At 31.7% G+C, this 14,555-nt stretch overlaps 1 protein-coding gene across 2 annotated transcripts in view; it reads right to left on the minus strand.

The window, feature by feature from the left end:
* The window catches only part of LOC135790514 (uncharacterized), a 69,764-nt gene that overhangs the window by 30,433 nt on the left and 24,776 nt on the right, over positions 1-14,555 (minus strand). For both annotated transcript variants that reach the window (XM_065300746.1, XM_065300747.1), the window contains exons 2-3: positions 10,298-10,357; positions 8,389-8,418 (exon numbers count right to left, since the gene is read on the minus strand). In XM_065300746.1, coding sequence (XP_065156818.1) covers positions 8,389-8,418; positions 10,298-10,357 — 90 coding nt within the window. The remainder of the gene's footprint in view (positions 1-8,388; positions 8,419-10,297; positions 10,358-14,555) is intronic.

Genomic DNA, 14,555 nt, shown 5'->3' on the forward strand with positions numbered 1-14,555 from the left:
GAAACATGTGGGACATAGTTTTAGTTTAAGTTTTATTTTAGTTTAAGGTATATGTGTTTTTAATACTTTACTAAATTAATAATTTAAATGGTTTCCGAATTGGTACGATGCAAATTTGGTTTACACTTTATTTGCTTCAGTTATAATCAGTCGTGTTTTGCAAATATTTGTGACTCGTGCAGATTGTGTTCGTTTCCGCATATGATTTATTCGATTCCCTCAAGGCTTTTCCACCGCAGTGTCAACCACAAAATACCAATACAATCTATATAATTATAAACTGATTTAATGTCATAGAAGGAACCGATGAAGGCATTTTAAGTAATAATGAAATGGCAGATATTATTGTAATCTAAAAGTAATCATTTTGTCTCTCGCATTCCAAGAAGATAGAATAAAACGGTTCAAGTGAGTGCCAAAGTGGACACCTATATCATTTTTATATCTATCTATTCTACAATATCATGAATTGGTTTAAAACTTTGAACTTAAAACACACGTTTTTGCACCATAGCTGAGAGTGTCCTCTCAAAAACTTTAAAATCCCCATCACGTTTTAATCATCGTTTCGATTGATATCAATCTATTTGATGTATAGATTAAAATCTTGTGCGGTCTATTATTATTAATTAAAACTGGATTTGGAAAGTCATCTATCTGACGAGGAGACAATTGAATGAAATAGTTGCATTTAATAATATTAATAGTGTACATTGTTTATATTTTAATAAATATTATGGCATGTACTTTACAAATGGTACAATGAACAAATCTATAATCATTTTTATTAGTGCGATAATAGCTGAGTAAACTACCATACTTTATGACTGGAAAAACGCCGCCAGTAATTATAAAGTAAGTTACCTACTAGAGATAAAAAGGAACGATTCGAAGAAAATTGTAGATTCTCAAAGATTGGAAAATTCTGTATCAGATAAAAATATAAAATATTTATATTTCCTACAGTAAAAGATCGAAAAACGCGTGTAAAAATGCTAAAAAGTGACATTTTTCAATTTTTGCCCATTTTATTCAAACGCGAATATCTCGTAAACTAAAAGAGATAATTAAGATCTGATCGCAGCGTCTTAATCTACGGACCAATCTCTATCAGATGGGATAGTTAAAACGGAAATCTGAGAGATGAAATTTTCATTCTTAAGAAAAAATTGCCAAGGGGGGGTGCTTGATACTTTTTTTCGACGATTTTTGAAAATTCATATCTCTTAAACTAAAAGCCACAGCAACCAACAAATTGCTGATTATGATAGATTGGAAAATTCTGTATCAGATAAAAATATAAAATAATTATATTTCCTACAGTAAAAGGTCGAAAAACGCGAGTAAAAGTGCTAAAAAGTGACATTTTTCAATTTTTGCCCATTTTATTCAAACGCGAATATCTCGTAAACTAAAAGAGATAATTAAGATCTGATCGCAGCGTCTTAATCTACGGACTAATCTCTATCAGATACAATAGTTAAAAGGGAAATCTGAGAGATGAAATTTTCATTCTTAAGAAAAAATTGCCAAGGGGGGGTGCTTGATACTTTTTTTCGACGATTTTTGAAAATTCATATCTCTTAAACTAAAAGCCACAGCAACCAACAAATTGCTGATTATGATAGATTGGAAAATTCTGTATCAGATAAAAATATAAAATAATTATATTTCCTACAGTAAAAGGTCGAAAAACGCGACTAAATGTGCTAAAAGTGACATTTTTCAATTTTTGCCCATTTTATTCAAACGCGAATATCTCGTAAACTAAAAGAGATAATTAAGATCGGATCGCAGCATTTTATTTTACGGAGTATTCTCTATAAAATAGTGTAGTTAAATTGAATATTTACAGTATGAATAAATAATTGATAAGAGAAAAGGGCTAATGTGAGGCATCATGTTTTTTGAGGATGTTTGATAGCGATTATCTTTTAAACTGAACACACTAGCGATCAGCCGATGAAAGATTATAAAAGTTTGGAAAATTCTCTATAAGATAAGGCGAGAAAATAAGAAAAATTCGAGGTGTGAAGGTTCTGAAATCGTATTCACAAATTGTAAAAGTGATGTCCTACTGGCGCTCACAAACAACTCTTATCTGTTATATTCCACGCAATTATTGCAAAAAAGGCAATCAAAATTGTTTAGATCATTTTTGCATTTAACTATGTCTGCATAGTAACGAACAATAATTCTAATGCAATATCCAAATAAATTCACACTACATGACAACTAGTCGAAAACATTTCAATCCGGCCAGCTTCGTTTCATCACACCAAACTTGTTTATTAATAGATAAGTGAATGACACTTTTACGTAGACGATAAGCAATAAATACTTCGGAGGAGCATTTAGAACTAACAACATTCGATTATGTTATTATGTTTATCCCGGGTTTTGCGTTGCGGGAGGTCATCTCTACCGAGCGATCATAAAACATTAAACAACGTCTAAAAAATAAAAACAAACGTACTTTTTGACGTTATTTCTTTTATTTGACGCACCTCGGCTGATATGAAATATTTAATGTTGTAATAATTTATGCACTTGAAGTATTTTCCAAGAAGTTAAATTTAAATTGAATGCAAGATAACTATTTGCAGTCGGGTTAGCATTATATTGGTTACAATGTCATCCACAACAAATTTTAATACAAACAAAAACAGCACCAATCGAATAACCCAATAACAGTTCTATTTTTAACGACAATCATTTACACGGCGTAATAAAATTGAATGCAATTACCATCCTTCCAATTTTCATAATTACTTTAATTTATTTTAGACCATCAAGCGTATTGAAACGAATGTTTTCTTTTAGGTTCGTATTCTGAGAATAATGTTTGGTTATACTACATTTTAGGTAACTTTAGCAACACAATATTAGTTATTTGGAATAAATTTTAATTAGAGAACATCCACCTTGCACCAATCACAAGGTTTGGCTTGTTTAAAAGCAAATTCTGACAAGATAACGTAGTAATTGCACGCCATGGATTTATTTTAATGAGACTTCATAAAGTATAAGTCTAAATTGTTAGAGAATTGCGCAGGAAAACGAATATCATCTAGATTATACCAAATATAATGATCTGGGTTAAAAACGGTTTAAATTCATGTCACCTTGTTATGAATGAATGAATGAATGATACTTGAAACAGCTTAAACTATTTTATTTAAAAAATAAATTCATACTTGAATGAACCTAAACATGTTATACCGAATTTATTTACCTTCAACTTGAGATAAATATGGGGAGTACGAAATTATATTCGAGTGCACAATTTTCTTATAATTTCCTTGAAATTAAGCCAGAAACGAGTTAAAAATAAAGAATGTGCGCAAGCGAAGACCTTATTAAGTCATTGTCGAGATCAAGACAAGAAATTGCAAATATTTACAATTAAAAACTCATGTTTCAGCATGTTGCAGCATTAGATAAACACGTGAACGTTAATTGCACAATAAATGATCATTTTAATCATAAAATTAGTTTTGAACTTGACTCAATAGTAGTAACACACTAGAACAAACAAAGTTATATCAAAATATTCTGCGGAATTTGATGCGCACTGTAACTGCATCTCGTGGGAGCGTGTCACACGTGTTGAGACTAAATTATCGTGGCGAGCACATGTGGCATCTGAGTGATGAATGTTTCTCTTTTAATTTTACAACACGTTTAGTTTTTTCTGTATTTAATTTTCGCGAACATGTCTGATTTTAAACGATGTTGGCTAAAGTATATTTTCGAATCTGTTTAGGAGAAAACTCCTACAAAAGTTCTAATAATAACACGAATTTTCAACAAACTTTTCGACGATTATTCCTTTATAACTTTCACGCTTCATTCGGAACTTTTAAGACGCAGTTGTTCGAATTAATAACTTACGAGACAGACTTATCCACTTCCATCAACGTGTTTAGTGATTGTTGCTATGCGTCGTATTTGACAGGCGAGGATCGATTCAATACCAACTAATCGATAGCTCGAGTTCAATTAGTATTTTTGAATAATTAAAAAGAGAAATTCACATCAGTGGTGCAGCAAACTAACAAACATGTTTTGAAGACTGCTCCAAACATATTTCAATTTGAAATTGAATCAAATTATCCTTGAAATGCCCTTAATAAATCATGACGTTTACCATCTGTAAAATTGGCCAAATTCAGTGGACAATACTCACCTAAACTTTAACTAAGGTTCAAGGATTATAGCGGTCAATTTTATTTGAGACTATTAAATGAACTAAGTACTTTGTTTATACCCTACACATTTTTATTTACCCTAGGTACTTTATTCGTAATTGGTCTGTTTTATAGTTTAATAGTGTGTGTTTGATCGACATCGCCCTGCGGAGAAGTTCACGGTCAAGAACGAAGGACTTTCGATTTCCATTACTCATTACCAAGCTGCCAAGCTATCATGCCCTCACAACATGCCGACAGAACATGCAATATTATTTCTTTATGAGGAATAACACACCAACAATCATTTTCTGTTGTTATCAAGTTCGTTTTTCTTTTTTGTACTGCAATGAAATGACTTTCAATGCAATTGTTTAATGTACAATGAGATGACTATCAACTTTTCCGTGCCATCTATTCTTTTCATGTCATTTTTGTGAAAATGGTAAAAACAAGACAGTAATCAAGATAGTACTACCCTGCATTGCAGTGTGTCAACCTAGGACAACAACAAATGTTCCAAAACATTAGCGTTATCGACATTATTATATAATACAAAAGTAAACATCGTTTTTATTTACTGTAAGCACACGGAAAAAATGTGTTGGAATTTTCAGATCAATCGATAAATTGCGTACTAAATCAAAAAATTTTTTTATAAACATGTGACACTTTTCATTGTTTTTAAATTAAATTTTCATTAAAATTGACACCTACACTTACAATAGTTAATATTTTTATTTTTATATTGCTATATTTCTTTTAATGTCGTTATGACGCATATCCTCATGCTTCATTTCCTCGTGCATTCGTTAAAATTACTAAACAATGCGTGTTTGCCCACGCACATCTAATTACGTAAAAATGTCGAAACATTATTCGCTGTGTTTGTCATAGCACGTTGATTCATCCGCATTGCGTATACAACCCACATCCAGCACGTTATCATGCACATTTTGTTACACACGTGACCCACCCATGACTATCCTGGTGCTCCAGACTTACTTTTGATTAGAGATAAGAAATTTTCTTAAATGACTCCAAAAATGCTAAAAAGGTTTTGTTTTACTAGACCCAGTAATTCCTTGTTAAAACCTTGTTACTGAATTTGTCGAAAATCAAACAGATTGCAACAAATTCATATGAAAATGTTAAAAGCATGAAGACAGGACTGACGCAAACGAAATAGTTAAAGATGTAAACAATGAATGCACCAATGCTCCAATAGTGAGGAAGCGTAGCAAAGTAAAAGGTGAATGTTTTGCTGACGAATGAAAACTCAAACATGTTTAAGTGTGTACTTTGGACATCAAAATGTAAACTTGAACTTTACTCTTAAGATGCAAATAAACTTCACGGTGAGTTTGGAGAAATGTTAAATAAATTTCCTCGCTTCGCAGACTTTTGGCGCACATTCTCATGCATACGTCAATAGCGTCATAAATTTGTGAAAATTCGAAATTTTCATATTGCATGTAAGTTTTAATGTTTGCCGGAATCGTAAAACGCGTTCATTTTTATGCGTATCAGTAAATAAATTATGAAATAAAAATAAATCTCTCAGCGAAAGTAGCAACTAAATTCATTTTTATGCGATTTTATTTGATAGTAAAACATAATATATACCGAACTTCTAATGAGATTTTTCCAAGGTACTCATATCTCTATATTTCTTTTTAGACGGACATAATGTTAATTACTTTTATTTCGTTTATTGCTTCACGCGGCAGAACATTCATCATACGCGTGCAACAATGTTTGTAACCAGGAAATGAGATTTAAAATGAGAATTAAGAGCGTTGCAAACCATTCAATAACAATAATTGATATTCTAGAACTGTAAATGCGACAACGTGCAGAAAACCTCAAACCGTTAACAATAACAAACAATATTTTTATTTTTATCATATACCTACTAGTAAACCAGTTCATAGCTGATCACTAACTTAGACTTACACCTATCTTTGCTAGATATAAGCGTTTTAAACCTCTCTGTTGTATTTTCCTATTTATTTTTACCTTCAAGAAATAATTTACTTGCACTGGAAGGTAAAGTTCATTTGACTTGAATGTACCAAGACGAAATTGCAATTATCACGCATTTTACGCAGTAAATATATTCGGTGTGGGTGTTGCAATTTGTCCCCGTAAACAAACAGGTGATAAGAAAACAACTGGGTGGGGACTAAATTTACACGCGGCTAGACGATTTCAAGTGCAAGGTCATACAGGTGAAAACAAATTTTAAATAAATACCTAATTTATTATTATTTACTAATTATGTTTCTTTCTTATCAATAGAAACAAATATCAACCAAAATCTCTAAAAATCAATTTAGTTATATCTGAAATTTAGCTAAACATCTACTTATATTGTGTCGGTTAAATGCACAATTTCAAAACATTTAGTTTTGGCAAAGGTTGCGAGAGGAAAGTTGTCAGTTATAAAATCAAGCTCAAAACATTAAAATGAAGTTTTGGCTTCCTTTCAGGAGACAAACAAATAGCAACTGAAATAAGCAACGTAAAAATATATTTACTGTTATATGTAGTAGTTTCCGACCCTCTGCAAAATTAAAATTTACTGTTTCTAGTACTTAAAACTGGCCAAAAAACAAACTCGTTATGAGACCTGAAGCAATATAATAAACAACAAATTGAAGGTGTATTTTTATGAACCAAGGTGAAGGTAAAAGTACAGTGACACTTTACAGGGCAAATATATAAATATATAGAAAGCATTTAAATAGAAATGCCATTAGACTCTAAGGACTTTCTGAATTAATTATATTATATGAGGGATTTTATTGTGCTATATTTGCAATTCCTCATTTCTCCAAGGACAACTCGACATTGTGCAAATGAGAAAATTGTTATATAAGTATAATGACTTTATTGTATCATAAACTAAGATGAATCTGTTGCTATGGTGGTACCCAAAACATCAATCTCTTAAACTATCTTTCACCTTGCACCTCCGTACGTTTTAATTTCACCACGCCCACGTGACACTTTCATAGGCTTGTTTCGTTTGACTTCCAATGTAGGCGAGATCAGTGACTTTATTGCAAATCGTAAATGTATTGTCACCTTTCGCGAATTGCATTGTGCATTGTGTGAGACGAAAATAACCAAATGACATCGACGTCGCCGTGAGCTAGCAACAAATGCAAACCGCGAACAATGAAAAAACATCGGACGTAAAAACATAAAGCAATAAAATAATAACTTTGATATTACAATCCAGCAAAACCGTTATTATTTACCTTAGGTCGGAGTACGATTAGTGTGAAGTGTTTCTGCGGCTCAAGTTGGATCATCATACAATTCGCAATTTGCAAACCCAAACGGAAAACGTAAAACGATCTTTCCACGCGCCTTGAGTCATCAAGAACACGGAGTGCAATAACACAATACCCGAGTGTCATCAGGTCACGGAAACCACGAGCTCAGCAATTATAGAAAAATATTGCAATGTCTTGTAGAAAGGTGTAATAGTTTAGTCTATGTCCTCTAGAGGAATTATTTAAATATGTAAATTCTTTGATAAAATTAAAAATTACTCAAATTATACAGAGAAAAATAGCAAACTAATTGAAGATTAATATTGACGTGGTTTTCAGTTTTGCGATGCAGAAACCAGTCGCCTGTAATCATGAAGTAGGTAATCATGTTTCATCATAACAAATCTGTTGAGACGAAGTTGAAACGAACGCAATTTGTGTGATTCTACTGCGTCATTATATTCGATCATCGAGAATACGCGAATGTATTTATTACAAGAAATTTCCTAATCATTAACTATCGCTTTAAGATTGTTCAATTAAAATTCACTGTGCTAGGATTTATTTTCGAATAAAGTATTTTATTTTTTGTATGTGCGAATGCTGCGAGTACGTACCGAATTTACGTCTACGCATTGATTATTTTTGCAGGTTTTGTGGGGAGATAATGAGCGTGAAATGCTGCCAGGCTGTATTGACAGTGCATATTCATGCTCGCCCCACGTTTTCCTGTTACCATATGGCCGACAAATTCAATACGATATGTTTGAAGGGGTTACACCCACCTGCGTCCGTTAAAATGTACATATGTACATATCTGAATTATTTTTATCACATCATTAAACTAATGCCCTTCTGGAGTTCTAAGAGTTATAGAAATAATATTTCTAGTAATATTTTCTAATTGGACTTACCAACGTGCGACAAATTAGAGAGCTCTGAATCTGGAACAAAATGAAAACATGTTAACTTTGAAGGATTCACTGTTTAAAAAAGAAGTAATTTGTATTTCGTGCTGATAATTCATAACAGAGTGCGGAAAGGCATCAACATGTTTGTTGTTTACACAGGCCGGTTAAGTCTTATCTTGTGTTGAAAATATACACCAAGTAATATGAAGGAAAGAAATAAATAACGGCATCTTTGTTTTCATTGTTATTGCATAAATTAATTGTTTTCTCTGATTGCAGCATGTTGTGCAAATATTAATAGCGAAGATATTTCCGTTTTAAAATAAAAGTTTTCCTGTTTCCCACACAAAGTTAAACCAAATCATTCCCGTTTCAGAAGACTAAAAGGCATACAATTTAATTTCTATTTGATATTTACTGAGCGGAAAACACATTACCAGTTCTTTATATTTTATTTTTCACATTCCCCTCGTTTTCTCATAGATTTTTGCGCCAAATAAAATAAGCTTTCAGCTAAATTGATAAACAAGTCGAGAGTTTACAAGCTTGTCGTTTTAAGTTAAACCACCGATTACCTCGGTTGCACCAAAGCACAAAAAACAAGTTAGCAAAAGTGGCCTCGGTAACCAATAATATTTAGATTGATTTACATTGATTTAAGTAATTGCTATTTATTTTACAAAAATAGTACGATTCGATTAGAGGATGTAAATTGTTATTATACGTTTTGTTTGATTTCTTAAATCAGTTAAATTGATTAAACAATAATAATTAGCAGCCTCAACAAGCATATAAAGTAAAAATAGGAACACATACAATCAGTTTATTGGCATTCATAAAAATATTAATTCGTGTTTTAATTTTGTATTTTTCACGGTTAGAACGTAATTTTTACTCGTTCTACTCGTAATCTGATTTCTAAGATTTCTGAAACGTTTCATGTTTAAATTGGAGTGAAAAAAACACTCGATTTTTTGTTGGCGAATTATCGCGCACTTTTTGAGTGTTTGCTTTATGAGATCAGTCGCAATTCTGACGCCACCAACGACGACATCGGCCAGAGTTTCTAGCTTTTTGTCGCTTTTCCAAGTGCGTCATTATCGCTGAGATCCTCGCTGTGAAACTCTGATAATATTTAAATCCATACAATTTAAAAACACACTACTCGTATTAATGTTAATACTGCATTTATGTATTAATACTGAATAAATATGCCTACAATTGGAATTATTATAAAACCTCGCAACAACTACATTTTATGTGGAAAGATTGGCGTCAAGTTCAAGGATTAACTCTAAATTTGATTGTTGCTTTAGTTTGAATTTTTAGACTTAGGCCGAACAGTTGTTGCTCCATGTTTGTTAATAGTCAATGGTCATGCGCTTGCCCGGGTAGTAAATTGAATCATAGCCAAAAAAACAAGCATCCAAGAAGGTCTCCCAAAATTCTAATGTTTTCTAGGTGTTTTCTGGTCGGTTTATGTTCTAAAAAAATTCTGGCATATATCTGATTTATCGTTATAATAAATTAAAAAATATATAATTCCTCATATAAAGAAAGCACCTGCCCAAAACAGTACCAGAATAATTTAGTATTCGCTATAGGGTTTAAAGATGCAACTGTAGTAGCACTCAGTAGAGTAGCACTCACTTTTTGAGTAGAATTGAACTACATGCGCCACCTATTCGTGTCTGAATGTACTAATGTAGCAAATGAGTGTAGGTTTCTACACATCGGTAGCCTACTACGTATAGTACAGCAAACTGTAATTGAACATATGACCTTGAGTCATAATGACTGTGTCGATTAGCCTACCGATGGCGCCACGAGTTTAAAAGTTAATAACATTTGTACAATATTTATACAATTTTCTGACTTTACAGAAAACTAACACAAATATAAAATGCAGTACCTGTATCATTGAGCAATCCTTGAATCGGATCATCGTTGAATTCTTCTCCTTCCGATGACGCTAAAAAAGAAGATAAAACATTTATTAAACAAGTGAAATAATTGCATCCGTAAATTATTAAACTTATACTCTTAAATTTGGTTAAAAAACAACAGGTATTATAAAGTATTATGGTAGAATTTATCACAACTCTATTGAAGCTCCATAATATCAAATATGAATATCATGCGGATAACAATGAACGTTTAACAACAATTAACAAGAAATAATAACAAGGAAGAGTGAGGTATGTTAGGATTTGCATGCAACCAGGAACTGAAATATTTCCCAGTGTACTCTCGCAAATTCTCACGACTTGACCTTTAAACTGTCGAGTGATTCACTTTACGGTTGCAATTGTTACCTACACGGCTAGAAATTAATTAATCTAATCACCTAAGTTACTATACACATTATTAATGTAATATAAACTTTTTGATTTTAGTGATCTTAGTGATATATTTTTATCGGCAGTTCCAGAGATATATTTTTTCCATTCAGGATGCAAAACAAGATATTTAAGTTAAGTACTTGTTTATAATTTGCATAATTTTTATATATTGCTAAAAGTCTAACAAAATCATAAAAATGAAATGTTATATTCACACGATTAACTAACATTCTTTATTTATTTTTGTTCTTGTTTACATTTCCTTATCCACTCATCCTGTTTATATGCTTGAAATAAAAATTCCACATCCGTCACATTTCTAGTTTTAAAAATGTCTTTAGTTTCAATTTCGAATACGGAATATACTAATATCATCAACTTGAAATTTGATAATGTAAATATCTATACTTATTAGTAATATTTGAAATATGTTATCAATTAAAAATTAATCAAAACAACCACTCAATTCAATTACTTATTTAAAGATAAGTGTATTCGATGAAAATCATGTGCAAGTTTTCTACAAAATATAAAAATCTAGTATAAAATTACACACTCGCATCAATCATTCAAAAAATCTCCTGTTGTTGTCCTGTTACGTATTTCAATAAAATTATAAATTGTGTGTTTTGTTAAAGCAATTTTTATCAGTTCATTATAAAAAATAAAAAATCGTATTTTACTGTGGATGAAATTGTAATAAACATTCAAAATCTGCAAAGTATGCGGATGTGCTACTCGTGGTCTCGCTTTTTGATACATTACGAATTATCAAGGTGAATCGCATTATTTTTCACGATGGCACCCATCCGTAAATAAAGTGTTGAGCAGCCAGCGGCCGCAGGTACACACGTAATGTAAATGTTTATAACACAACATGCCACAGAACTTCCATTCACAACTCGCGACAGACGAAAATTTATATAATTCGTTATTATGATGATGACGATACAACAATACTTTACTGTCATTTTTATTTCACAACAATCTACAGATTTAGATTTTTAAAGTTATCTATGAGATTACTACAATTGAAATATTATAAATCTAATCTAAAACAAAAAAAAAGATAAAATATTTGAGCACTTCAGATATTCTACGCATGAACTCAAACATACCCTCAATTACGTAAATCTCTCAATACTTTTTTTGGGCCAAATTTTCGTATTCAAGACAGTAGTAAATAAGTATAGCAAATTATTTTGCATAACCTGTATTTCTATTTATAAAAGATTTATGATTTCAAAGCAAATTATTGAAAATTACCAAACAAACGTTGATTCCCATATCCATTCTATACTAATCTCACAAGCAATTCACATAATTATCTGAAGCAAATTTAGTAAAACTTTGTTTTTGTTTAGCACGAGTTGTGACTCTACCAGTGTGTATCCATTCAATAACTTCCTCCATTATAATTATTTACGTCTACTTTTTTGTGTGGACAGTGGATGTTTCGTTTTCGATTAACGTGATTACGTGCCTGAGATTCAGGCTTGATTTCGATAATCACATCGTACGCTTCTTATTTATTGCCAGCGTGTTGACGCGACATGGTTACATATGGAATTCAGCAAGGCATATAACTAATATAATTAAAGTGTAATTAAAGCCGGCCAGTGTGCAGGCTCCCATAGCTAGTCTTCAACTTCAAACTAGCGCTTAAATTTAATATTGGGTTTTATTGCTTTGTGAACAAAAACAAAACTAGACAAATGCCAAACTTGGGTTTAAAAAAATAGAAGTATAAGCTTCCTGTATGATTAAGCTTTTGGAGGATTTGATTGCTTTAATTAATAAGATCAAGTTAAAAAATATGTTAATTTTGAAAAATATTATATGGGCACTTTTCTCACTGCTATTAATTGTCAATTACCGCCAATTATTGATGTAATTAATTCAAACAAAAACTCAACACATGCGTTTGGAACTTTTTCTACAAGTCAAACGCTTCATGGTTGAAGGTTAAGTTAGGTCGATTCTACAAATGTGAATTGTATAAATTTTATTACACAAAAATAGACAAAACGTCTACCTAACACGGAATTTATTTTAATCACTTTCTTTTACAACTTCAATGATAAAATTGCACTAGAAATACTATAATCAAGTCAGTGTTTAAAAATTAACGCTTATCCACTGTTGAACAAATATTAATTATAATTATTTGTACCTATTTCGTCAGAATACCGTGTCTTCCGGTTTCAGTTGCACCTGATTATAATAAATAATAATAATTACATGCTTCGAATGTTGAATTTAATGCAGTGTGTACCAATTCGAACGCAAACAAAAAAGAAAAAGTGAAACAGTGAAATACTTTGGCATTCAGTACCAACAGAAGAAAGTGAAAATCATATACCAGGCGTTTAAACAAAATATAAACTAAATCATGAAATATACCACGGTAATTATCAGTGAACTAAACACTGTGTATTCATTATTATTACTAGTAGTTCTTAGCGCATTGTTCAACCACAGCGTAATAAAATTATACACGCGATGAACTTTAATTCATTATTTTATTTAAGTTTTTCCTGTCCAGAGTTGCGTAACAAAACCAAACCGAACAATGTCAGAGTCGCAGCAAGTCATCACGAGTGGCAGAGTATTTGTAAGTAGTGAATCACATTGAACTTGACATCAGCTAATTACGCGAACGAAGATTTTTGTGTATACTATGTTAACAATAGCAAATAGGTACGCTCTGAACCTAAATTCTACGCAACTTATATTTTTTTGTGATGTCATGTATGGTGTATTACTAAAAATAGTAATACATATCCATGCCTGGAAATACGTGCGTGATAATAGCAACGTGCTCTTTTTCACATTTTGCACATTCATAAATTTTAATGATAATCACAAAGCAAGTGCGTTGAAAGATTATCTCGACACTTGTCAGCTATTTTACAAACGGTAGCGTGTTACTGAAAATATGATTGATTTTGGCTTGCATTCTTCAAATACTTGAGAATTTAAAGTCACTTAGTGTCAAAATTTGAACAAACAAACATTGGTACTCTAAACGTCTGCAAAAAATTGAAACCTAGAGAAAATACGCACTCTTTTATAAGCAAGTAACGCGCATTAACAGGTTGTAAACAGTAGGCAAATTATTATCAAGGACGATGAATTAAATTACGCTATCAAAAATAATTCAACGACTTTCGGCAATCACATGCACCAAAACATCTTTTCAACCATTTTAATAGTAAACAATTGCATTATGAATGATTAACTTAATTATTTAATAATAGACATCCTAATAATGCATCCCTGAACTGATCTAAGAATGGAAATATTCCTTTATTACTTTTATTATCAAACCATGGCAAATTTCTATGTAAATATTGCGAAACGGTGATTCTTTCATATTCATGCTGAATAACACTGTTCTAATTAAATTAAAGTTCAATGTAAGCGTCCTTGATTCTAATAAATAATATAAGTACACCGCGCGGCTGTTAGTCTTTCGATCGATTCGCAATCATTAAATCATTGAGTTTGTATAAAATTTGTATGCACTTGTCGCAATCTTGTTGCATTGCGACATGTTCCGCTAGAGTCGACCGAGAACTTTTTGCGGCGCACACGTCAATAACAACACCTATTTCATTTCATAACGCGCAAAAATTGAAGTTTATTCGGAACTTGATTGGATATGGTATCCATAGCGAAATAGTTCCTTCCTTTCGAATGATTATAAAATTATACGCTGGATTGTTATTATTGATTGACGCTTGGCTCGTGCATGCACAAGAATGACTTTCTTAAGACACGCTTTGGATCAGTCGACTTGACCTTAATTCGAACGCGTTTGGCGCT

The sequence above is a fragment of the Atheta coriaria genome, unplaced genomic scaffold (genome assembly GCF_025399875.1).
Source record: "Atheta coriaria isolate IRGN ID8LTWV9N9 unplaced genomic scaffold, Caltech_Dcor_3.1 hic_scaffold_4_pilon, whole genome shotgun sequence".
Lineage (NCBI taxonomy): Eukaryota > Metazoa > Arthropoda > Insecta > Coleoptera > Staphylinidae > Dalotia > Dalotia coriaria.